The sequence below is a fragment of the Mastigoproctus giganteus genome, chromosome 3, assembly GCF_048544385.1.
Source record: "Mastigoproctus giganteus isolate SK-2022 chromosome 3, ASM4854438v1, whole genome shotgun sequence".
Classification (NCBI taxonomy): domain Eukaryota; kingdom Metazoa; phylum Arthropoda; class Arachnida; order Uropygi; family Thelyphonidae; genus Mastigoproctus; species Mastigoproctus giganteus.
Window position 1 is genome coordinate 9,510,858 of NC_143577.1, and position 27,449 is coordinate 9,538,306.

General features: G+C 33.7%; 1 protein-coding gene across 3 annotated transcripts in view; it reads left to right on the forward strand.

Annotated features, from left to right (window-relative positions):
- LOC150087653 (uncharacterized) overlaps window positions 1-21,885 on the forward strand; it is a 354,571-nt gene extending 332,686 nt beyond the window's left edge. For 2 of the 3 annotated variants that reach the window (XM_090369903.1, XM_090369902.1), the window contains exons 28-29: window positions 8,559-8,646; window positions 12,793-13,269. In XM_090369903.1, the coding sequence (XP_090226029.1) occupies window positions 8,559-8,646; window positions 12,793-13,050 (346 nt within the window). In that variant the 3' untranslated portion in view covers window positions 13,051-13,269. Of the gene's footprint in view, window positions 1-8,558; window positions 8,647-12,792; window positions 13,270-21,853 lie in introns of those variants that run through there. The other variant, XR_016546750.1, reaches the window with a different exon arrangement.
- Window positions 21,886-27,449: the final 5,564 nt, after the last annotated feature.

A 27,449-nucleotide genomic window follows, 5' to 3' on the forward strand; every position in this document is an offset into this window, starting at 1 on the left:
ATGGAAGACTGCTGCACAAATTGGAGCAGTGTGGCATTGGAGGCAAATTGCTGCTATGGATAAGGGGATGGTTGAGTGGCAGAAGACAGAGAGTGGTAATCAATGGACACTGCTCAACGTGGACTAATGTTATTAGTGGAGTTCCTCAAGGTTCAGTGTTGGGTCCATTGTTGTTTTCGGTGTTTATGAATGATATTGATGATGGGATATCAAGTTTAATGTCTAAGTTTGCAGATGATACAAAGGTTGGCAGGGTCGTTAAGGACACTACTGACGCTATGCTGCTGCAACAGGATCTGGAAAGGTTGAACAGGTGGGCTGAGAGGTGGCAAATGAAGTTTAACATTGACAAATGTAAAGTACTACATATGGGTAACGGTAACCCCAGAGCAATGTATCAACTCTGCGGTACTACACTGACAGTGGTGGAGAATGAAAAGGACCTGGGGGTAATTGTGCAGGCAGATATGAAGTTCTCTGAGCAGTGCAGACGAGCTGCAAGAGTAGCTCATGGTGTCTTGTCAATGATATACAGGAATTTTTCTAGCAGGGATAAGGAGGTGATTATTCCCTTGTATAAGGCAATGGTTAGGCCACATCTTGAGTACTGTATACAGGTCTGAAGGCCTCATTTCAAGAAGGATGTAGAGCTGCTGGAACAGGTACAGAGAAGGGCAACAAGATTAGTAAATGGAACAAAGGGTTGCTCTTACGAAGAAAGGCTTAAGTTTTGCAAATTACAGAGTCTGGAGACTAGGCACCGGCGAGGTGATCTGATAGAGGTGTATAAGGCTTTGAATGGTTTGAGCATGCTCAATGCCAATGGGATTCTTCATCTTTCTCAGAATAATCACCTCAGAGGGCATAAATTCAAATTGAGGAAGGACGGATGTCGGATAGATGTGCGGAAATTTGCCTTTGGCCAGCGGGTGGTTGGTTGGTGGAACCGACTTCCATCACTTGTTGTTGAAGTTGATAGCCTAAACAAATTTAAAGCTCAACTGGACAGGTATTTCGAACGAACGGAGGGGTGAAATGGGAGAGGGTTTTTTTTTTTTTTTTTGGCTGATGCTGAATAAGCTTGCTTTCTTGCATCATATGCCTCTACTAATGCTAATGCTAATGCTAATGCTAAAAACATTGGTTTGGAGTGTATCAAGACTGATCCAATAACCAGAAAACATGTAGTCCTGTGGTTGTAAACAGCTTTTTGATGTGAGAGGTGGATGGTTGAGGTGAAAAGAATCATGTAACCAAACAAATGGGCCACAACTGGTCAATGATAGTTCAGTGCAGTACAACAGTGGTACATAAAGGAGTATCAGATACATTGGATTTTGTCACAGATGGGCTAAGGAAGCAAATGACCTCACTGAGTTATATCAGATACATTGGATTTTGTCACAGATGGGCTAAGGAAGCAAATGACCTCACTGAGTTAGACTTATGTATGCTAAAACATGCAACTCTGGGTACAGTGGGCCCAGGGACCAAAAAATCTAGGTTCCAGTTGTTTGAAGCTGATAGTAGGACAATGATGCAGTGATGGCACACCATTGTCCTGCTATTAAGAATGGAATCATGCTAAGTGTTATACATGGCAGAATGTGTCCACTGAGGTGCGATGGTATAGATCAATATGAAGTGGATTAGGGTCTGAATTTTTGGATTATAAAATAATCTAAGGATGAGATGGAAGTTGAACTGAACTACAGTCCCAATCCTCCTCTTTATCAATGTGCATAAAGGAACTCAAAAAGGGGTTGAAGAGAGGATTTACTATGTAACTGTCCCTTCAAAGGATTGGCTTCCTTTTTTTATGGTAAAAATATGTAGGTAATTAAATTAACACAAAATACAAATAACACTGGTATACATTTTTAAAATAAATTTTTGTTTTTTATATGAATAGGCAAACTCCTACAATATTTAGATGTTAGTTGCATTCCAAATCTACAATTGATTTTTCTTGCACATCAATTTTTTGCACAAAATGAAGAATGTATTACAGCAACAAAATATATATGTATCTTGAATAGTTAGCAAATAGTTTCAATTCAGCATATTAAGAGCAAATGGTAATGTACTCTGTCATTTCAGTATATCAATATTTTGTTTAGTAGTTCGACACATTTCTTTACACATGGAAGAATTCACATCTTTTTGATACTCTCATAGTTATCATGTGAAACCATTTTCAGACACCAATAGTAGTCTGCCCTCATTGCCTCATTCCGTTTATCTTGGTATCTTTTTCCCCATAGCCTTGTTATCTTGAAACCTTTTCTGCCCCCTGCTCTACTCACTGCACCAAGCTTCTGTAGGAAAATATTCAAGGTGGTTGTGCAGAAAATGAACCTTCACCCTCATGTTTCATCTTAATTTTTTTTAAAACTAATAGGCATATTGATCACAGTGTTCTTGTAGTTCTTTGATTTTTAAATGCAACCCACTTCTTTCTGAGATTTAGAAGTTGTGAAATTATCATTTTACTGCAGTTCTCATAACCTATGGATCAGAATCATGAGTAATGCTGGAGGATATTATCAGAATGCAAGCAATGGAAATGAAGTTTCTGACAGGTGTGTTTGTGGAAAGACCAGGAGAGATAGAGTAAGAAACATGGCCATTCAGGAGAAAGTGAGAGAAGAACAATTACAAGAAATGATTGAGAGGCACAGACCAAGATGGTTGGTCATGTAAAGAGAATGGAGATTAACAGACTGCCAAAAGGGATATTATAAATTAAAATGAAGGGTAAAGGACAAAGAGGAAGGGCAAGGAGAGATGAAGAGTGATGTGGAGAGAAGAGCATTTGACAAGAGGAGCTGGAGAGAGAGAGAGAAATGGTGGGAAGATAGAGAAGACTGCTTTCCTTAGAAGGCAAGAAGCTAGAACAACAAGGGACAAGTAAGTAAGTAAGTAAGTATTGCAGCTCTCAGATTTATGTCTATCAAACACCAATACGGAGTTTAGCTTACTTATCGCAGGAAATTCTAAAATGACATACTGAAAATGGATTCCTTCTTTATCTATGGTTTTAATTGGAGCAGAATGGTATTAAGGGTAAGTTGCTACGATGGATAAAAGGGTAGGGTGGTTGAGTGGGAGAAGACAGGGTAGTAATCAATGGACATTGTTCTTCATGGACTAATGTTATTAGCGGAGTTCCACAGGGTTCAGCGTTGGGTCCACTATTGTTTTGTATATTTATCAGTGATTATTGGTGAAGGTATATCTGGCTTAGTGTTGATGTTTGCAGATGATACAAAGGTTGGCCGGGTTGTTAATGACAGTAATGGCAGTGTGCTACTGCAACACTGCCAGTAGCACACTAGAAAATTTGGACAGATGGGCTGAGAAATAACTGAAATTTAACATTGACAAATGCAAAGTACTGCATATGGGTAGAAGTAACCCCAGAGGAACATACCAACTGTGTGGTACTACACTTAGGGTGGTAGAAAATGAAAAAGACCTGGGAGTAATTGTGCAGTCAGATATGAAGTTTTCTGAGCAATGCAGACAGGCTGCAAGAGCAGGTCATGGGGTTTCGTCAATGATATACAGGAATTTTGCTAGCAGGGAAAAGGAGGTGATTATCGCTTTGTATAAGGCAATGATCAGGCCACGCCTTGAGTACGGCGTACAGGTCTGGAGACCTCATTTTAGGAAGGATGTAGATTTGCTTGAGCATGTACAGAGAAGGGCAACAAGATTGGTGAGAGGAATGAAGGGATCCTCTTAAGTTCTGCAAATTGCAGTGGCTGGAGACTAGACACCTGTGAGGTGATCTGATTGAGGTGTATAAGGCCTTGAATGGTTTGAGCACGCTGAATTCTGATGGGATTCTTCCACTTGCTTAGATTACGAATGTAAGGGGGCATAAATTCAAATTGAGGAAAGACAGTCATAGAATAGATGTGTGGAAATTTGCCTTTACCAGCGGGTGCTTAATTTCTGGGACAAACTTCCATCTGTCGTTGTGGAAGTCGATAGCTTAAATAAATTCAAGGAGGAATGGACAAACATTTAGAGGGAATGGTTGTGTGAATTATTTATTTATTTTTTGGCTGATGCTACACAAGCTCGCATCACATGCCCCTATTACTATTAATCAGTTGTTCCATTAGTCCCAATTTTATATGTAGCAGTGGCAGAAACACTGCTTGGAGAGACGAGTGGCTCATTGATGAAATTTTTGTTTCTGGATGTGAGATTAGCCACATCTTTCTATTTCAATGACCTGCTTTAGCACTACTGTCCCATTCTTATAGGAAGAAAGGGAACTTTTGTTATTCAACTGTTGTCCAAAAAGTGTGATTAGCACCTTCAATATCATCACAGAGTACCCATTGGTAGTATTTTTCTTCACTACTTTTCTAATAATGCGTAAAAGAGTTTTTGCTTTCCGATTTTTTATGAATTTCAAGAAGACAAATTTTGATTCTCTTTCAAATACTCTAAACACCCATTTATTCTTAGCAGTTAAATTTCGTCCTTTGTGATGTTTTGGTTTTATCAATACAGTTTCATCTGCTTCTACAGTTTTTCCCGATCCAGCCAATTTAATGGGTTTTTTTAACAACTGCAATTCGCAAATATCTCTTAGTTTCTTATAAAACTTAATTGCTATTAATTTTGAAATCTCCAGATGGAATGCTGTTGTAGTTACTGGTATGCATGTTGACCAAAAGTATATAATATACATTATCTTTTTTAATGAAGTTTTGTATTGTTCACGAAACTATGTTTTAATAAAGAAACTCGCGCAAAATTTTTTACAATACCAGAACTTTCCACATGACTCTGTTCATGATTCAATTAATTTAAAATATTAATTGCACTTAATACAGTACAATTTCGGTCTTATTAATTTAATTTTCATCAAAAAATCAAGCAATGTTTTATTTTCCTTACAAATTTCTTCCATCTTTAAAAGATTCATCGCTACTATTACCTGTTTACCATTCATTACAAAACTAATTATTCACACCGTTCTTTCATATCATAATACACATCATAATGCCAACCAATCACTACACAGTAGCTTGTCGTCTGTCACGTCCACCACCAATCATTTCATCGTTTGCCACGTCTACCAATCAAGTTGACAATCAATCAGTATAGTGTTCTCGACTTATGCTCCAGACCAATAACACCTACCATCTGTTTACCAAGCGAGCAGTGCTAGAGTACAGTATCGGGAAACTAATTTTCTGGGTAAGTTAGCTGACATTTCCAGTGGTTCTTGTGTTGGCTTTCTTTACCTTAGCCGGAGGTGATTATCCTCTTGTGGCCTGACCATTGCCTCCGGCAATGGTCAGGCCACACCTTGAGTACTGCATACAGGTGTTGAGCTACTAGAATGAGTACAGAGAAGGGTAACGAGATTGGTGAGTGGAACAAAGGGTTGCCCTTACCAAGAAAGGCTTAAAAGGTTTTGCAAATTTCAGTATTTGGAGACTAGGCACTTGCAAGATGATCTGATTGAGGTGTATAAGGCCTTGAATGGTTTGGGCAGGCTCAATGCTGATGGTATTCTTCCTCTTGCTCAAATTCTGCACCTGAAGGGACTTCAAATTGACGTAAGACAGTTGTGGAATAGATGTGCGGAAATTTGTCTTTCGCCAGTGGGTGGTTGATTGCTGGAACAAACTTCCATCTGTCATTGTGGAAGTTGACAACTTAAATAAATTTTAAGAACTAGACAAACTTTTGGAGTGAATAGCTGAGTGAAATGTGAAAGGTTTGGATTTTTTTTTTTTTTTTTGGCTGATGCTGTATAAGCTTGCTTTCTTGCATCATATGCTTCTACTAATGTTAATAGAATTCTTTAGTATTCTTCAATTTAATTATAAGAAAATATTTGTTTTATGCCACACTTTGTTTGTTTACCAGTCTTTATATATTTTTCAATTTTATATATTTGTGTGTTACTGCATTGCTTACTTTGCATGCTTATCATATTTGAGGTACAAAACTCTATAGCATCTTGCTGTCATGGGGTAAGTAAGACCTACTACAGTCTCAATTTGTGAAATAGCATGAAATAATAATTCCAACACTTATTCACCATTTTTGGGATAACAAGCTGCTAAGGATAAATCTTTCAGATCAGGGATTTAAATTTTTATGCTCTTTAATAATGGTCCATGTAGTGGACAACCTATAAAATTAATTGCATGTAATATCTGCAATTAAAAAAGTCAGTTGTATACTGCATTTAAATAATATATTATTAATCTCTTACATAATCATCATTATATTTAATATTCCTCCAACAACAACAATAATAATATTTATTTTCATGTTGCTGGTTGTTTCAATAATAATGCTCTCTCAGAGGCAGTTTAGTATTGGAAAACATTTGAAAAAAAAAGTTGACAGAAGTAGATTTATGAGAGATGGCGGGTCAGAACAGTGATACTTTTCATAGGTGAACACTGATATACTCCTCTTTTGGAGGTGGGGAGGGTGCTATTTATTTGAAAGTTTTTTTTTTTTTTTTTTGGTAGTTGTTGGCACATAGGCTTCTGTGGCCATAATGCACCTCCCAAGGTTTTTGCAGTACTTTGATCCAAGCCCTAGGCGGGAATCAAACCTGCGACCTTTGGGTTGCCAGGCAGGCACTTTACCCACCCGGCTAGCCCGGCCGGCTTATTTGAAAGTACTACAGTACACAGAAATTTATGAAAATTGCAAGTTAACTACAGGCGTCTCCGTAGCCAGGTGGGAAGGAGCAGCAGTGCATAGCACACGCTTCTTGATTAGACCGGGGTTCGAGCCCGTCACCACCAAATATGGAGGATGCGGAAAGGTCAGGGAATGACCATCGCATATGCCGGAGCAATATGGCCTTAGTTGCTAATGCTCCTAAAAAAAAAAAAAAACCAAATAACAAACCAAGTTAACTACTTATTAGACAGCTAAAATTATGTAAAAATATTTTTCACAGATCAGTTACAAGCCAAGTGAAAGAAGTTAATATTAAAAATTCATATCTTTCACTTGGCTTGCAACTCATCTTACTTTTTTATTTTTCTATACAGAACAAGGAAAAAAAATTAGGATGTGAAATTTATTTTTAAAAATTTTTATTTTTGTTATTTTTTTAATATCCTAAATTTTTGATTTCTGAAGTTTGTATTTATAACACTACCAGTTTATTTTAAAAAAAACTGATCAGATCAGTAATATTGCTGTAATGGCTGAGCAGTAGTAGTTGAGAAGTTTTAATGTCAAGGTTCAAGTGCTTATGATATACTAATATCTAGTTTTAGCTTAATATCATATTATATCTTGATCTCTGTTTTCATTATCCACTGGACTGAACATTTGGTTAAAATAGCATGCATCCTGTGGTTTAGTGTATTGTATATATTTGCTAAAACTAAATACTGTATTAATTTAAATTGTAATAATTACGTGTTTCAAATAAAAAATATTTTGTTCTTTGTTTTTAATTCTCATTTAAAAAAAAAATTAAAAAGTTGAAATTGAGTAGTATGATAAAATATATATAACCGTATATATTCTTAAACACAGAAATCAAAGATCAGAAAGTTGGTTATGACTTTGTCATCACAGACAAAAAAAAAAAGTTCAGCAGCACTGCTTTTTACCTTACAAGCTCATGTTAAGAAAAAGTCATACACAATATCATTTTCATACACAGATATCATTTATATTCATCTAACTTTTACTATAAAGGGATCTGCGTACACTATCAATTGAATATATTTGTGTATGAAATTTTAATAAAGCAAAAAATGTCTAAAACCAAACAACTGGCCATTAAAGTCTTACTAAAAATATTATTCAAGTTTGATGTTCTTAAAATGAAACAGGTTCAGGACAGCTTTGGTCCTTCAAGAATGAATTTTTATTGAATATGCTGAATGACAGCTTTTTCTTACTGGTTTCAGTATTCATTATCTTGAAAATATCCCAGACCTCTTTTCTGTGCATACTCTGGTTGCATTCTTAACATGCATCTTTAGGTAGCTGTTGAAAGATCCCTTTAGGGTTGGAAGCACAATACACATTACACCTATCCAATCATTAAAAGCACTGTAGTTCCGATATCTTTTAATATACTGATCCCTTACATTGTCTTAAAATAAAACTGTATAAATTATGTATAATAAAAATTCTAAAAACTGTAACCAATAAAGGAATAGTATTTTAATTGTACATAATTTATAGTTTTATTTTAGACAGTGTAAAGGTTCAGAATATTAAGTTTGGTTGGTAATTGGATAGAAACAACATGCACTTTTAAGTAATTAAAAATTAAGAGACTACATATATCCTTCATTACTTTACATATTTCTATGAATTCCAAATTAATATCACCCAGCTCTTTTGCAACTCAAAAAATCTAGCTTTTCTGAAAGTTCAAATAAGTATTGGTTTCTCTAGATTTTGTGAGTTCAGAAATAATTTAAAGGTGAACAGTGCTTTTCAGTGCTTTTAAGTAACAATTTAATGAAATATACCAAAAGTAAAAAAAAATATATAATAATAAATAAAAAAACTTTTTATTTAACTTTCAGTTGTAATGGAGAACCTGCAATCATCAGTTGTGCTGGTTGTTATGGAGATGATGAGGCAGTATTGAAATGGACTAAAGAAGGTGATGAGGTTAGTGTTCCAATATTAGTGTTCCAAGGTTAGTATTCCAGTAATTTACATAAGATCTTGTGCTACATTAATATCCTTCATGATACATAATTTAGATAAATACTAAGTAGGATTTAAATACACTGCTCTGTATAAAATTGTAAGGTATAATGCTATTTTTTGGTATTATTATTATTATTATTATTATTATTATTATTATTATTATTATTATTATTAACAATATCCTTTTATTTCCACATCTATGGCAATACACGTGTTTATAAAATATTTACTTGATCGATATTGCTATTTATAGACAATTGGATTAATATTAGAGAGAATTACACTAGGGAATAGGATCTAAGAGCCAGTGCACAGGTTTTAAAGTAGTAAGGTGTGCTTGAGCACCATTTGATTACTAGCTTGGGAATCACCAAGCGCATGTTAATTGCAGTGAAAAAGTGATGGACTAAGAGTGTAATGATAGTGAGCTGTTCTTGGTTTAGTGACTATTCATTATTCCACTGATTGATTTGGACAATGTCAGTGAAGGTCTGTTAACATTGTTGTTTGTATGTTTCTTTCAGGATTTTTTGGTTCCGTATCCTTTTGAAGTACAGAAATTTGTAGCATCAATTTCCAGTGTTAAAGGAATTACATGCACTGGAGAAAATTATGCTCTTAGATATTACAGACCTTGCAAGGTGAACCTTATACTATGTTTCTCCCCACCAGGTTTTCTCAGTGGTGCAGGGGTTAGCAGAAATTTATAAGATGTCTGGTAGGTCCATTTGGCCAGTAATTAAATGTGCCAGGGTGTGGGTCTTGCTCATTAATGGTTTTTCCAGTTTTTTAATCCAAAGTATGCATTATTCGAGATGCTGTTTATTATGAGTTTTAACTTTGGGGATATGAAAAAGAGAAATTAATAATCCTAATGTGTTGGACAATGCTTTAAAAAAACATTGAAAACTGTTTCTAGAACAGAGTCACTTTCTTGCATCTTAGCATGATACATAAAGTATGTGTTACAGAGAGAGATAGGGAAAGGTAATTTTTAGCAATTGTCACCTTGTAATTTTAACAACATGCAAACCACACAGAATTAATAAGATGTGAGTTGCACAATTTTTGTAATTTCATATTATTGTAAATGCACCTCTGGCTCATGTTATATCAAGATTGACTGTTTGCCAAAATTTGGAACGAGTACAGAGAAGGGCAACAAGATTAGTGAATGGAACAAAGGGTTGCTCTTATGAAGAAAGGTTTAAATTTCGCAAATTACAGTGTCTGGAAACTAGGCACCTGCAAGGTGATCTGATTGAGGTGTATAAAGCCTTGAATAGTTTGAGCATGCTCAATGCTGATGGGATTCTTCCTCTTGCTCAGAATAATCACCTGAGAGGGCATAAATTCAAATTGAGGAAAGACAAATGTAGGATAGATGCGCAGAAGTTTGCCTTTAGCCAGTGGGTAGTTGGTTGGTGGAACAGACTTCCATCCTTTGTTGTGGAAGTTAATAGCCTAAATAAATTTAAGGCTGAGCTGGACAGGTATTTGGAACAAACGGAGGAGTGAAATGGGAGCGGTTTTTTTTTTTTTTTTTTTGGCTGATGCTGCATAAGCTTGCTTTCTTGCATCATATGCCAATGCTAAAATAGCACCATATGAAGATCTAAATCATAGATACTGAAAATTTTGTATAGTCATCTTTAATTTGGAACCACTGACCAGAAGGGAGGCAGCTGATCAATAATATACCTGTGAAATTGACAGCACTTAAATACGGTAGTTCCACAGCTTAATAGTGTTCCTGTATCTTATCAAAGTTTATATTGTGCCTCCCCATCTTCACACCAGCAATACTATCACATTAAATGTTTTATTCATCTGTCAAATGTTCATTTTGCATGATGAATGGTTCTACTGCAAACTGGATCTGACATGGTGTAATGTTGTATCCATATTTCATCATGCCACAATCTCCTTCTCTTCCCCTATATATTATTGAAGATGCTATGCTTTATGCACATATTTATATTTTCTCCCTTTTTACTGAATTAATGGTCTCTAAGTATCCATCTTGTTGATTTCAGGAGGGAATGGATGATGTTCTTTACAATGCCAGCACCAATATTTACCATAACAGTAATAAAATGATTGGCCACTCAGTGTTCCAAATGTTTCATTTAACCACATTAAATTGCACACATGCTCACCCATGATTACTCTCTGATTCATGACTGTTTTTGAAATTCTCAAAAAAATGTCCAAAATTCTGCAACGGCAGGCATAATTTGCCATATTTTTGCTAATGACTGTAAATTTTGATTTTTTTTTTCTGATAACAAACACTGTCCACTTCTGATAACAAACATTGAATTAATAGAATACTGAGTATTAGATTTATTTTTAAATGTTATGTAAATTTATAAATGACAAAAAGTAATGTTTCATTTTGTTATTAACAAAATGAAACATTTTTTTCATGTTTTGGTTGTTTTTGGTTTTCAGGCACACCAGCAATTCAGGTCATATTGCACTTGTGTTTTATATCTCTACAAGTATATATTTACAGGCCAATTTGCATATTGTTTAGGCTAAAAAACCTAGAATAACTCGGGAAATCAACTCTCAAGGGGCTCCACTAAGCTCATCTCTTTTTGAGATGAGCTTAGTGGAGCTCTGCTTGAAGATACCTTTAGAAATTCCTCCAGTCTATGATAGGACTCAAGCCCAGACCTGACAAAACCATTATATCTTCAGAGGACTTTACATATATAATTTTGGTAAATTAATTTTAGTTTATTGGAATGTACAAGTGTACATATATCACTGATGCTATCAAATCTAAAATCAATAGACTTATTTTCAGTTAATTGATGTTCTGAAAGATCGAGACCCTGATAGATGCAAGACTGGTAATTGGCAGGCTTCCAGATGCTGGTCTTACATAATGACTATTAGGTAACAGCCACTGCAACTGCAATACTTGAAATGGTGCAAAAGCACCATTTCAAGTATTGGTCTGTGACCCTAAAATCTCTTTCAGATTTGCAGTGTTATATCTAGTATGAGACATCATAATAAAAATGAGTCTTATTAATTTACAAATGAACTCACAAGACAATAAAATCCAAGGCATATAGCTATGGAAAAGTTTACAGGTACATGTAATCATCAACTGCTGAGCAAGGTTAGTTGGTTAATGATCAAACATCTACCTGTGATGGATGAAGTATGATCAAAGCATAAACTGTGAATGGTTAGGACCCACAATTCAGAAAACGGTTTCAAAATAAGAAAGTGGCAAAGATGTGAATTACAACAAGGTTCTCCTGTATCTGTAATTTTTAATGAGACAAAAGGCTTTAAATATATTTGGTTGGCAAATCATAGCATTATTCAGAGACAGCTTGGATTTTCAGAGTGGCATCACACAACAGTTAGTTACTCATAAAAATTAGCTTTGTATATTTATATATATTTGCTGTGAATTAATGGGCACATGGGAGGTGGTTTTAATTTTCTTTAATTCTGAATATTCTTTTAGAAAAATTTAGATTGGTTAGTTGGTTAGCTTAATTTTTTTATGGCACAGTGGGAAAATTTATGTGCATAATCTATAGAAATTGATTCCTCCCCATGTGCCAAAACTTTTTTCCTGTCCAGTGCTCCAGTATATAAATCTATGTAAGTTTTGTATATATATGAATGTATGTAAACTGTGTGTATTAATAAATGTAAAAAAAAAATTGAAATGTCCAGTGCTCCAGCTGGCTATCATAATGTAGTTTATTTAGTATAAACCATGTTTATATCTTCTGCTTATGATTATCGTTGCTGATCTTTTATTTGGAGTACTCCATTTACTTGACTATCAAGGTTTTTATCCTTATGCACAGGCAGTTTAAAAACTGAGAATTTAGTTTTCATTATCCATCCTGAACTAATGTGCTTTGAAATAATTCACAGTTAATTTGATTGACAGTAGAATAAATATTAGCCATAAAATTTAGGATTTAATTATTATCAGTAAACCTTAATGCAGCCTAGGAATGAGCTGTCACTAAAAAGTCAAAAGTACTTGGCTGTAAAATAATTAAAAAATTATTTTGCACCTTGAGGCGATTTCTTTAAAAAAATATATCTTTTTTTTTACAGAAATTGTGGACAAACGATCCGATCATTGAGGTATGCCCTTACACAAATGCAATCAAGCCTTCACCGTATGCACGTTCTCGTCTTCCAAGGAGAACATCATCTACTGCATCATCCACAGCAAATGCAAGAGATTCAGATTCCACTACAAAAGGAAGCCGAAGTTCCATTGCATCATCAGCATCCAGTGCAAGCAGTGTTGTTGGAAGTGGTCTTGCCAAAGTTCAGAACATATTTTTACGGGTTCATGAGAAATCATGAAAAGAAAATGCAAATTAAAACTCGGTATAATATAGTGGTAATTAAGAAATTGATAAATTGTTTGGACAGATGCTACTTTAAAGCCTTCTACCAGAAATTGTTAGTGTTGTACATCATGGTCTTCTGGTGGCAAAGCACATATACAAAGATAGTAAGATTGCTATTTCTGTTCCAAGGTACAGAATTCCTACAAACTAGAATGCCATTTTTAACAAAATGTAACCTCCTCATTATATGCTACCTTTCTTCTGCAATCTGGTAGATGACATACATAGTTGCTTCTTACATGTTAAATATATTTTCTGTAAGCTGTAAATGCAAAAACTTTTATGCAGTTTATTACTTCATGGTTAAAGTGTTCCAAACTACTCATATATTAAGAGTTGTAATTTCAGATCGCATTTATAAAGCATCTACTGTTAAAATAGATTGATACTTTTTGAAATTTTTAGACTGCAGTACAAAGGGGAGTTTGCGAATATTTACAAATCTAAGTTCATAGAGTCCATAATGATGGCATAAAAAAAAATTGTCACATTGGATTTACTGCCTAAAGTGCCATGAATGGCAAAACTTGCTGATTAAAGGTTCTCTGACAAGCTATGACTTCTGTTATAATGAAAGTAATGTGTGAAGAAGCATGTTTCATTCCATGATATGTAAATATCCAATTTATTTAATTATTTAGCTTTAGATAATAAGGGTATGTGATAACTTCAGAGAAAATATCAGCCTATGTGATAACTTTCAGTAAGTACAAATATTAAGAAAACTGAAAATTGTGAAATGTGTTTACAAAGTTCAGACTTATTAGTTAATTTTTTTTAAACACAGATTATGGTAAAAAGTTTCCTTAGAGTGTAACTATCTTATAAACTTCTAGATTGGGTTTCAGAATAAATACTCAGTAATAAACAGTTTTCCACAAGACGGTGAGAAAGCTGGCAGCTGTAAATCTGTGCTTGTGTATTATAAAGTTGTAAAGAAAATCAGTAGAATAGACTGGCCAAGCATCCTAGAATTAAAAATTTTTTTTTCTGCTTTTCAAATATAGACACAACTATTTCCATTGTCTATGACAGCAGTTTTGTTTTCTTTAGAAAACAAACTTCTCATTCCTCTTTAATTGAAATGTTTATAATTACAGTTCATTCACGGGGTCCCTCAAGGATCGATTCTTGGACCACTATTGTCTCTCATTTTCATAAATGACATCGACGAAGGGATACAAGGCATGAGGTCAAAATTTGCAGATGACATAAAGATTGGTAGAGTCATTAATGATCAGTGCCAAGCAGCACTCCAGAATGACTTGAACAGACTTCAGAAAGTCAGAGAAGTGCAGCAATGTTTTAATGCTGCTAAATGTAAAGGTCTTATTGTTGGGGCATAGCAACCCACAAATAAATTATACACTTGGTGGGAATGAATTAAAAACAGTGGAGGAGGAAAGGGATCTTGTAGTAGCAATACAAACAGATATAAAGTTTTCTGAACAGTGTAAACAGGCAGTCAAGAAAGCCCATGGTGTCCTATCGATGATTTATCGAACATTATCCTGTAGAGATAGGGAGGGCATAATCTCACTATATAAGGCAATTGTAAGACTACATTTGGAATACTGTGTTCAAGCATGGAAAACTCATCTGAAAAAAGACATTGAGCTTCTTGAAAGAGTCCAAAGATGGGCAAAACAAATGGTGAGCTCGGCAAAAGGACAGCTGTATGAGGAAAGACTCCAATTATGTGGACTACAGAGCTTGGCAACCAGGCACCTCAGAGGTGACCTGATTGAGGTTTATAAGGCTCTGAGAGGGATTAGTAAAATGAATGAAGGTGGAATTCTCACTGTGCTAAAGAATTCCAGAACTAGGGGTCATAAATTCAAATTACAGGGCTTGAGGTTTAGATTAGATCATAGGAAGTTTTCTTTTAGCCAGCAAGTCATTGATAGCTGAAACAAGTTGCACTGTGGGTAGTTTAGGCTGACAGTGAATAAATTCAAAGGTCAACTGGATACTTACCTGTGTGAGGCGAGAGGCATATAATTTGTGTTTTCATATCTACTTTTTTTTCCCTCCCATGGCAAATATTATTACTATTCCCTTTACTGATTTGTGAGTTGAAAAATGTAATATACTTATTACTTTACAAGTCCAAGTAACATGTTGAACTTAGTTTTCAATGCAGTGTATGCACCTAAGCTGTAATATGAAGAAATGCACTTTATTTTTATCATCATCATATATATATATATATATATAAAAAGTAAGAGTTGTCTGTTTGGATTAGCATCAAGAAAATTCAGTACATGAGGAGAGGTATCACAGTGCACTTTATATTCTAAGGCTAGTCTGTAAATTGAAAAACCTTGCAACTTGCTCTGAGAATGTCTGACTACCTCTCTCCTTTGAAAAGTTCCCACTTCCCATTAAGTTCTTGTATTGTCAACAGGATTGAAATTTAGCCTATTTTAAAACACATGGTAAGTGAAATATACATCCACTATTCATTAAAAAATATTAATAATTACAGTACTATTATAAAGCATCAGCCAAATTTATAAAATTTTGGCTGATGCTTTATAATAGTGCTGTAATAATAAAATATAAAAAGCATATTTCTAAAGCATCAGCCAAAAAAACAAAAATCTTCCCACATCACTTATCCATCCCCTCCAATAATTTGTCTAGTTTTTCCTTGAATTTATTAAAACTACCCACCTCCACAACAACAGATGGAAGTTTGTTCCAACAATCAGTTACCTGCTAGCTGAAGGCAAATTCCGCACATCTGACTTGCAACCATCCTTCCTCAATTATGCCCCTGTGTGTGTGTGTGTGTGTGTGTGTGTGTGTGTGTGTGTGTGTGTGTGTGTGTGTGTGTGTGTGTGTGTGTGTGTGTGTGTGTGTGTGTGTGTGTGTGTGTGTGTGGTCTAAGCAAATACCATCAGCATTGAGCTCATTCAATGCATTTAAAGTGGGCGCCTCCGTAGCCAGGTGGGAAGGAGCAGCAGTGCGTAGCACATGCTTCTTGATTAGACCGGGGTTCGAGCCCGTCACCACCAAATACGGAGTATGCGGAAAGGTCAAGGAATGACCACCGCATATCCCGGAGCAATATGGCCTTAGTTGCTAATGCTCCTAAAAACCAAATAACGAACGAACGAACGAGCATTTAAAGCTTTAAACACCTCAATCAGATCATGTCATAGGTGCCTAGACTCCAGACACTGTAATTTGTAGAATTGAAGCCTTTCTTGGTAAGATCATCCCTTTGTTTCACACAATCTTATTGTACCTGTTCCTGCAGGAACAGATGCAGAGAAGGGCATTCTTACTAAAATGAGGATTCCAGATTTGTTATTTGGTTTTTAGGAGTTTTTTAGGAGCATTAGCAACTACAGCCATATTGCTCCGGGATATGTGGTGGTCATTCCCTGACCTTTCCGCATCCTCCGTATTTGGTGGTGACGGGCTCGAACCCCGGTCTAATCAAGAAGCGTGTGCTATGCACTGCTGCTCCTGCCCACCTGGCTACGGAGGCGCCCTTCCAGACCTGTATGTAGTACTCAAGTTGCAGCTTAACCATTGCCTTTGTACAAAGGGATAATCACCTCTTTATCCCTGCTAACAAAGTTCCTGTATATCACTGACAAAACCCCATGAGCTGTCCTGGTAGCTTGTCTGCATTGCTCAGAGAACTTCATGTCTGACTACACAATTACCTCAGGTCTTTTTCATTTTCCACTACCCTGAGTGTAGTACCAACACAGTTGGTATCGTAATCTGGAATTATGTAGTACCTCGCATTTGTCAACATTAAACTTCAACTGCCACTTCTTAGCCCATCGGCCTAATTATTCTTGATCTTGTTGCAGTAGCTTACCTACCTTGATAACTGTCGTTAACCACTCTGCCAAACTTTGTATCATCTGGAAACTTAGATATTAAGCTTGATATACCTTCAACAATATTGTTAATAAATATATAAAACAACAATGGGCCCAACACCAAACCCTGGTGACTCCACTAATAACATTAGTCCATCAAGAGCTGGAGCTGAGTCTATTAATAACCACTGTCTTCTCCCACTCAACTATCCCTTTATCCAGAACGGTAACTTGTCTTTAATGCCACAATGCTCCAATTTGTACAACAATATTTTATGTGAAACAGTATCAAAATCTTTCCTGAAATCCAAGTATATGATATCAATTTTTTGCATTCAATTCCTTTGTTACTGCATCATAGTATCCAATCAGATTGGTTAGACAAGACTGCCCTTAACAAATCCATGCTGTAACTGCAGTATAATTTCATTCCTCTCTAGATGGTCCTGCACTTGACCTCTTTAACCAGTGACACCATTATTTTCCCTGGAACAGAAGTTAATCTAACAGGCATGTAATGTAATTACTCATGTTATTGTTTGCACACCCCCCCATTGTGAATTGGCGATACATTTGCATCTTTGAATGCAAATGTATCGCCATCTTTGGATCCCCTGAATCCAAAGATGCTCTCATAATTATTTCTATGGGTTTTCCTACCTCCCTTGCTGCCTCCTCAAATATAATTGGATAAATCCTATCCACACCAGGTGCCTTTTTTATTTTTAACTTCGACAAATTCTCTTCCACTTTCCTTTCAGTTATTATAAAATCATTTAGCTCTCTATTAGAGTTTGATAAACTTCTGGCATCCACTTTCCCAAAGAATTTCTCATGTGTAATTGTAGATTCAAAGTACTTATTCAGTTTGCCAGCATGTAGATGCAAAATTAAATCAAATGGATAGTTAGAATGCACAAGGGTGTCAATCAGCACTAGTTTAGATGCAGAGAACAACTATCAAAAAATATTCCTTTTTGGAATTACCTTGATTTTCACTAATCTTTAACAGTGGCATATCATTCAAAAAGAAGAAATAACACTATGTTACTCACACATGATAGAGCCAAAAGGGTAATTGAACATCAAGATATTTTTAATATTGCAATCAAAACAGCATTCAAATTTGTATTATAATTCTTGCAAACTACATCAATAAGTTAAAATTTTGTATATCTGACCAAGTGTGCATTATGTTAATTCTTAAGTTAGTTTCCAGGTTCCTATATAACAAATATCAGTACAATTCATCTGATAATTAATGGATACTATGGCTGTTGACAAAAACATCCTTCTCTCTTATTAATCTCCACACAATATGGAATACAAATCAAATCTATAATAGATTTGAGAAGTGCATATAATTCAGTGTTCCAATAGTAGCAATAGTATTTTCATAAATAAAAAGAATGCATAAAGCATTAATAGAAATTTCCACAATTTCTGAAGATTAGATAAGCATTATTTGTGGAAAACAATGTCTTAGATGATTGCTTATGGAGTTTTTATGCTGCTTCACTTAAAGAACAATGCTTTGCACTAAGTGCCTCTGTTGTTTTTGGGTTATTCTGACTTCCTCTTACTTTGAGAAAACCCTAAAAGAAAAAAAAAATTGCACTGACAGATTAGGAAACTGAAGTGGCCAGTTGTCATCATCATAGAATTACGACATGGCAAAATTTGGAAACATTTCTGGAGATAATGCCATTCTTTCACTTTCAGTTTTGTTAACATTTGTCAAGGTTATTAAAAAATTTGCTTGTAGTGCCTTATTGTTGAAACCAAATATCCTTTAATGTCTGATAATGGTCTATCTGTAATTGCAGGTATGTTGTAATAATATAACAATATCACAAAAATTACACCATATATATATATATACACTATATATTTTGTATAATATATATATTTGATGGTATGAACCAGAGCTATAATGCTCAATACGTTCTACATTGATATCATATTTGTAAAATAAAATAAGAGAAGTTTACCTCAATATGATATGTAGAACACTTCCATATGATACTCTCCAGAAATTAAAATGAAAACAATTAAAAAAAATTGAAAATCTTACATTACAGTAAGAAATAATTAACAATAATTAAAAATCAAATGAACACAATTAAACACAATTAAAAAGTAAGTCAAAAATTAATTTAACGAAAAATTGCAAAACGATTTTTGTGTTCATTTGATTTTCAATTATTGTTAATATTTCTTATTGTAATGTAAGATTTTCGATTTTTTTAAACATACATACATATATATATATATATATATATTACTAATTCAAATCAAAAGGGACTATGAGGCCCAATAAGTCCTATTATTATAATAATCTTAAATTATAGGTGAAAGCCTCATACCTTTTTAGTAGGACTGTTAATCTCTCAACACTCAATCGCGAATGATTATAATATGAACTTACCCCCCCCCCGTGCATAGTCATAAATAAATCAAGTTAAAATAGCTATTAATTAAAATAATCATGCCTTCAAGGCATGATTATTTTCAAGGGAATCGGGAAAGACGGCAGCCACCAACCTCCAAAAAACCAACCAACATCACAAGCCATCATGAGAATTGAAAAACAATTGTTGCAAAATTCTAAAAATTACAAAACAAATAAACCAATTCACACATAAATTAAACTTTAAAACCATTTTTTAACTTATTTTAAGAAGTTAAAGAAGTTTAAGTTTTTTAAGAAGTTAAAAAACGGTTTTAAAGTTTAATTTATGTGTGAATTAATTTATTTGTTTCATCGTTTTTAGAATTTTGCGACAATTGTTTTTCAATTCTCACGATGGCTTGTGATGTTGGTTGGTTTTTTGGAGGTTGGTGGCTGCCGTCTTTCCGTAATTCTTTCCGAGATTCCCTTGATGTGATATGAGAGTTGAAGGCATGATTATTTTAATTAATAGCTATTTTAACTTTATTTATTTATGAGTATGCACGGGGTAGGTAGGTTCATAAGTTCATATTATAATCATTTGCGATTGAGTGTTGAGAGATTAACAGTCCTACTAAAAAGGTATGAGGTTTTCACCTATAATTTAAGATATATATATATATTTTTTTTTTTTTTCTTTTTTTTAAGTTTCATTTTATGAATTGGTATAGTCAGGGAAATTATCTAAAATTTTAAATGCTGAAATATGCTCTACAATTAAATTAATTAATATCCTGTTATAATCAAATTAAGAACAAAAGGCATACCCTCACTATTTGTTGGTATTTTTGGTTTAAGATAATGTGGTTCCAATATTACTTTCACTGCCTGAAAGCTGCATAATCCTTTGTTCTTAGTGGATATTTTCTTTTTTTAAATGAGCTTGTATAAAACATGTTCTACCAATAGGAGGCACACTCCATTCCATTTATTCTTATTAATAATGGAAATAATGTATCCTTGATTTCCCTTAGCCTCTTGTGTTTTCCAAGATAAAATTATCTTTTCAGGTTTTAAACTTCAGTTAAAAATTATTCAAATATTGTTCTTTCTTTTAATGTCTAGGATGCTTGGAGAAAGTGATTTTGAATTACATAACAACTCGGGAAATTACTCTTTGTTAATTGAAAATCATTATTTAAATAATTATTAACATAGAATTCTATGTTAATACTGATGTAATTTTAAGATTTCTTCATTACTGAGATACTTAACCCCTTCACGATTACACATGAAGATTCATGTCTTTCATATTTGGGCTCTGGGGTATACATACATAGATCTATGTTTTGATTGATTCAGACTAACAAAGATGAAGAAAAACTTGCTGGAATTCAGATCCAAAACTTGATAAAACTTTATCAGGTGATACATAAAGTATTTGTATAGTATGTTATTGCGTTAAAAAAAAAAAAATTTCATTTTTGAAAATTTTTACAATATTTTTTCCAAGATCATTAAAAAATTTTGAGTTTTGGCAACAGTTTCATTCTAATATTGGGCAATTGAGTCAAAATAAAACATAAAAGCATTTATGTACAAAGTTTCAAAATTCCAACAAACAAGTTTCTGCAGTGCCCCTGCTATCAGAAACTCGCAGCCCAGTGCATATATGTTTTCAGATGTTTTGGGGAAACTCATTCATGAAATAGTTAATGAGGTTGCAACAAAACATAACTTATTTGTTTTTTTCCAATGCTATAAATTTAGGATTTATTTAGCAAACCTGAAATTTAGAAAAGAAAAAAAGATTTAATAAATAATAAAACAAAATATGCATTTTGTTTTATTATTTATACACACAATAAAATACACACATACCAGAACCTCTACAGAGCATTCTACCAATGGATCATTTTGCAGAATTAATCATTCAATAAAAGTAGAGCCTTTGTATGCTAAAAAATGCTTAGTAATGTCCAAATTTATCTCCAGTTATGCTTTCCAATTTTTCAGATGAAGTATCATTTGCAATTTTTTTTTTCTTTTCCTTTTCTTTTCCAGACATTGCTAAATGGATTTTATATAATGCAAAAAACAAAACAAAACACTTTTTTAAAGAACACGAAATATTAGCAGATTTAGGTAGATTAACAAAAGTAAACTGTTATATATTTATTTTTTGTATTACGTGTATTAAAAATGTTAATTTTGTACTGATTTACATTTTTTTTTAAAAAATACAGTATGTTACAACAAGGCCCAAATAATTTAAAAGAGAAAAAAGGCATGAAATTTATATTTAACATGATAACTTAATAAATGAAAATAATATAACAGTGGAACTATCATGAGCATAATGAAGCAAGTGGTTATAATATGAAATGAGTGCTACTGTGAAAATAGTAGCACTCATTTCATATTATAACAAAGATGTTTCTTTAGGGTATTTAAGTATTAAAGGCCTGCATTTTATGGCTCTCGTCACTGACTCAAATTATATATCGTTTTTACAATAGGAATGGTCACATACTGGGGAAATGCATGAAAGGTAAAGAAGAATAGAATTCATGAATCCAGCCACTCTTATAAGAAAGAAATTCTAGATTAAAATATTTTTATTTACTTTTTTAATATTGACATATATTCAAAATATCACTATATTTTACATACAATATACAAATGTATATGTATATTTTGTAAATTTAATGACCATTCTCAATTTATAAAAATAGAAATTCCACTAAATATATATAACTTTAAAAAGTTAAATCATTCCAAAAACATCATTACAAAAGATTATATCTGAACATTTGACAATATGTTGGATGTAAATATCAGATAAGAAACCCCATCCATTTCAACAAGCACATGAAAATATAAAATCTGCATCCAAAGTGTTAGACCAGAAATATTTACAAGAGTTGTTATACCCATAAGTGAAAGTTAAACAAATATGTTTGTTTCTTTTTCAGAAGGATTATATTGTGTAAATATGCTAACTAGTACTTGCTACTTCCAAAGCTATCACAATGTTGTTCTACCTCTTATCTGTGATGTAATCACGTTAAATGTATAAAATATTACTGCTGTGTTCCATTTGCCTTTGGGATGTGAAAAGTCTGTAAATGAATAATATTGTATGAATTTACGTCCGAGGAATGAATATGTAAAATAAAATTAATTTTATGACAATTCTTTCTATTAGTTCTTTTTTTTTTTTTAAATTAATTTCTAGGCAGAAGCATAAACATCAAAAAAGATCTTGCTATATACAATAGAGCATCAGGTACCCAGAATAATTAATGTCAGACCTCTTCCAGATATCAAAATTTTCTGGATAATCGAACGTAAGGTAAAATTAAATAAATTCTGTTATAATGTATTAAGGTAAAAGAAAAAGACTTTAAATAGTGTGAAAAAATATTTATTTAATATTAAAATATAATAATAAAAAATTTGCACATTTACATATGTATATTTTATGTGGGAAAAATTTAAAGTAATTTTTTAAAATAATGTTTGCTCATTTTTTGTTTTGTTTGTTGTGACCTATTTTTTTGCTGCTAAATCTCTCAAGTTCCTTAATAATATCAATTTGATTATATCACATTCTTCCTGGTTTTTTGCCCATTTCAGTGCGGTTTCTTTTAGTTGACATTTTACCATAAAAAAAACAAGAAAAATAATAAATCACAGTTTCAGTCCGATATTATTTTTGCTGAATCTGGAGCTAAACTAAACATAATATGAAATGAAGAGAACAAAATATGTCATGGAAAATTGGGTTCATGGAAATGACTGACTAACTCTATCACTCATAGTTTCCAAGAAAACCCTAATCCAACATTTCACCAGATATATGACATAAAAAAAAAATAGACAGAAATACTCTCGTAGCATAAACATTTGTCTCAAATACTACCATTAATAAAAAAAAAGAAAAATCAGCCCTTCAAATTATTCCAGATAACCGATGTTCTACTGTATATATAAAAACAGGGTGTTTCAATTATAGGGCACCTGTGTCTATCTTGTTTAGTTTTAGGTCTAGGCTATTTGTCATCTGGAACCCTTTCTTCCATATTTGGCTGAAATTTTTGAATTTGATTAAAACTGGACTAAGTATTACCATTTAGATTTTATGATTTCTAAATTTAAATTCTGCATAGTCTTTTTACTCAGTTTTTACTTTTTACTAATAAGCTTTTACTCAGTGGGAAAGCTGTTCTCTGTCCTCGGTTTAATTCTAAAGATATCATTGGTAAACTCTGAAATGAATGTAAACCAATTCTACTGGAGCAAGAAAAAAAAAAGGAGTATGAGACAAGACACATAACTGCCCTCATACAACTACCATCTATAGAGCTAAATTCACACATTGGTGACTAGTGGTCTCAGACAGTTTTTAAATTCTGTACAGTGGGATCAACTGATGTTACCAACAGCAAATTCTAAGTGGGAAGCATTCAAGGAATTAATCGTGGAAGCTACTAACTGTTTCATGCCTATTAAGAAATATTGTTCAAGGTTAAGGCTTAAATGGTTGTCAAATAAACTAATGAGACTCGTGGCAGAGAAGAAAAATGCATGAGATGCATATAAATTATCAGGCAATACAGAAGCCTATGGCAGATATACGCTAGTCTTAATCAAGTCACAAAGGAGGTTAGGCAGGCGAAGGCAGATTACGAGAAATCTTTGGCAAAGGATGCTAAGAAAAATAGCAAGGATGTTTTTACATATATAAACTCTAAAAGGAAGGGGATGAATCAGATTGGTCCACTTGATATCACTGGTTCGACTGTTGATGATCCTGCTCAGATAGCAAACAATCTGAATGAGTATTTTGCATCTACGTTCACACAGGAGGAGTTATTCAGGATTGAAATTGCCAGAAAGTTATCAATTGTAGCAGGGTGCTTAATGATTTTGTAATAACTGAAAGCAAAGTGGAGGAGAAATTGTTGAAGTTAAACATAAGAAAGACACCTCGGGTGGATGGGATCTATCCAGTTATATTAAAGGAGGTGTCAAAGGAAGTAAGCAAACCCTTAGCCATAATTATGAGAGCATCCTTGGACTCAGGGGAGGTCCCCACGGACTGGAGATGTGCAAATGTATCCCCAATTCACAAAGGGGGATCGAAGGGTGACACGAGTAATTACAGACCAGTTAGTTTAACTTCTGTTCCGGGTAAAATAATGGAGTCACTGGTTAAAGATGCATTGCAGGATCACCTAGACAAGACTGCAGCAATAATTCAGACACAGCATGGGTTTGTTAAGGGAAAGTTTTGTCTGACAAATTTGATTTGAAAATATGATGTGGTTACAAAGAAACTGGATGCAAAAAATAATTTTGATATCATATACTTGGATTTCAGGAAAGCTTTTGACACTGTTGCGCATGGAAGAGTACTATACAAATTGGAGCAGAATGGTATTAAGGGTAAGTTGCTACAATGGATAAAAGGATGGTTGAATGGGAGAAGACAGAGAGGGTGGTAATCAATGGGTGTTGCTCTTCGTGGACTAATGTTATTAGTGGAGTCCCACGGGGTTCAGTGTTGGGTCCACTGTTGTTTTGTATATTTATCAATGATATTGATGAAGGTATATCAGGCTTACTGTTGAAGTTTTCAGATGATACAAAGGTTGGCAGCGTTGTTAATGACAGTGTGCTACTGCAACAGGATCTAGAAAATTTGGGAAAATGGGCTGAGAAGTGGCTGAGAAGTTTAACATTGACAAATGCAAACTACTGCATATGGGTAGAAGTAACCCCAGAGGAACATACCAACTGTGTGGTACTACACTGAGGGTGGTAGAAAATGAAAAAGACCTGAGAGTAATTGTGCAGTCAGATATGAAGTTTTCTGAGGAATGCAGACAGGCTGCCAGAGCAGGTCATGGGGTTTTGTCAATGATATACAAGAATTTTGCTAGCAGGGAAAAGGAGGTGATTGTCCCTCTGTATAAGGCAATGGTCAGGGCATGCCTTGAGTACTGCGTACAGGTCTGGATGCCTCATTTTAGGAAGGATGTAGATTTGCTTGAGCATGTATGCAGAAGGGCAACAAGATTGGTGAGGGGAATGAAGGGAATCCTCTTACCAAGAGAGGCTTAAGTTCTGCAAATTGCGGTGGCTGGAGACTAGGCATCTGTGAGGTGATCTGATTGAGGTGTATAAGGCCTTGAATGGGTTGAGCACACTGAATTCTGATGGGATTCTTCCACTTGTTTAGATTACGAAATTAAGGGGGCATAAATTGAAATTGAGGAACGACAGCTGTAGAATAGATGTGCGGAAATTTGCGTTTAGCCAGCGGGTGATTAATTGCTGGAACAAACTTCCATCTGTTGTTGTGGAAGTTGATAGGTTAAATAAATTTAAGGAGGAACTGGACAAACATTTAGAGGGAATGGTTGTGTGAATTTTTTTTTTTTTTTACTACTACTACACTGAAAAAGTGAACATAAAATGCAATGCAACTGTTGTGCCCCCCCAAAGTTTATATTGTTTTAGAAGTACACCAATTATGTTTTTAGACTAAAACAACTTTCCAGCTTTTCATCAATATATTTAAATTTATAATTCTTAAAATATCAACTGTAATACTTAGTCAAATTTTAGTATCAAATTCATAAATTTCAGCTGAAACATGACAACAAAAAAGGCTCAGATTAAAAGTAGCCTAAACCTAAAAATAATCATAGATCCTTTAAAATTGAAACATTCTAATATACACATACATATATAATATATTCCCAACATTCTGCCCTTCCACTGGATTATAATTTCATTATATTCATTCTGCAGGGCTTTTTTTTTTTTTTTTTTTTTTGTTGATGGTGAAGGAGGGAGGAGTACGGATAGTCTACTAATTTTTAAGAGTTTTATAATCAGTTAATTATAACTAATTATAATTTTGCCCTATACTTTTAATAATAATTAATTATAATTTTGCCCTATATATTCCAGCTTATTGATTTTGTTTTAACATTGAGTCCCCTCCATCGCCATCAGAAAAAACAATTATGTCCTGTTGAATGAATATAATGAAACTGTAATGCAGTGGAAGATTTTATGTATGAAGGTCAGTAAGAAATTAATGCATGTGACAAACTTGAGATTGTTTCTCTACGCAATCCCTCTAAACAGCAATATATTTTGTCAACTTTGAACTAGCCACTATGTAATGAAATTGTAAAACTCTTTGTCACAATGTTAGTATGTTGTGACCAGAAGTCCTAGTCAGAAATCTTCATCTCATTGTGCTGCTGTCATCCTCAAAAAAATTGTTGCTCTTATAATTTAATCCATTCATATTCAAATAATGAACAACATAAAATTAACCCTTCAAACAGAATTATTAATATCAAGCTTCAAAACAACACACAGTTGAGCAGATTGCAAATTTTAAATACTTAGGTGCAATTATCAGCCAAAGTGGAAGAGTTGAAGAGGAAATAAATAATAGAGTAGCAGCACCAGGAAGTCTGTATAATATGCTAAATAGAAGAAATAGATTTCTTTCTAGGCCAGAAATAATGAAGAAGCAAAAATTTCAGTATAGCAATCAATATATATTCCAGTTTTAATGTATAACTGCAAGCTATAGGCTTGCAGTTATACATTAAAAAATTATACATTATATAACTTAGGAAAACTAGACAAGACAAGACAAGACAAGATTAGAAAACAAATAATAACTATTATAATAATAATATTAGTAATTTAAACATGGAAAGAGGTATTTAAAAAAAGGTGTAAAGCGGAAAGAGACTAGAGTCTCTTCCCCGAGATAGAAGGAAATGGTGTGCTCTACCTGTTAACTTGACAAGATCCATTAAGAAAGAATCTCTACACTGTTAAAATATTCCTTCAATTTTTCCTGCTTTTGTTGTATATGTGAATAAAATCACTAGGCTGTTCTTTTAGATGCTCTGTATCTTCTTTTTTTTTTGCAATATTCAATGTAAACCTTGCCCTACAAAATTTATAAAAACTTTCATACCATTTGGCACAGTATATACATGATTATGTGATAAAATATTTAATATGTGTGTATATATATGCACATCACTTAAAATTATTTAATCATTCAAAAAA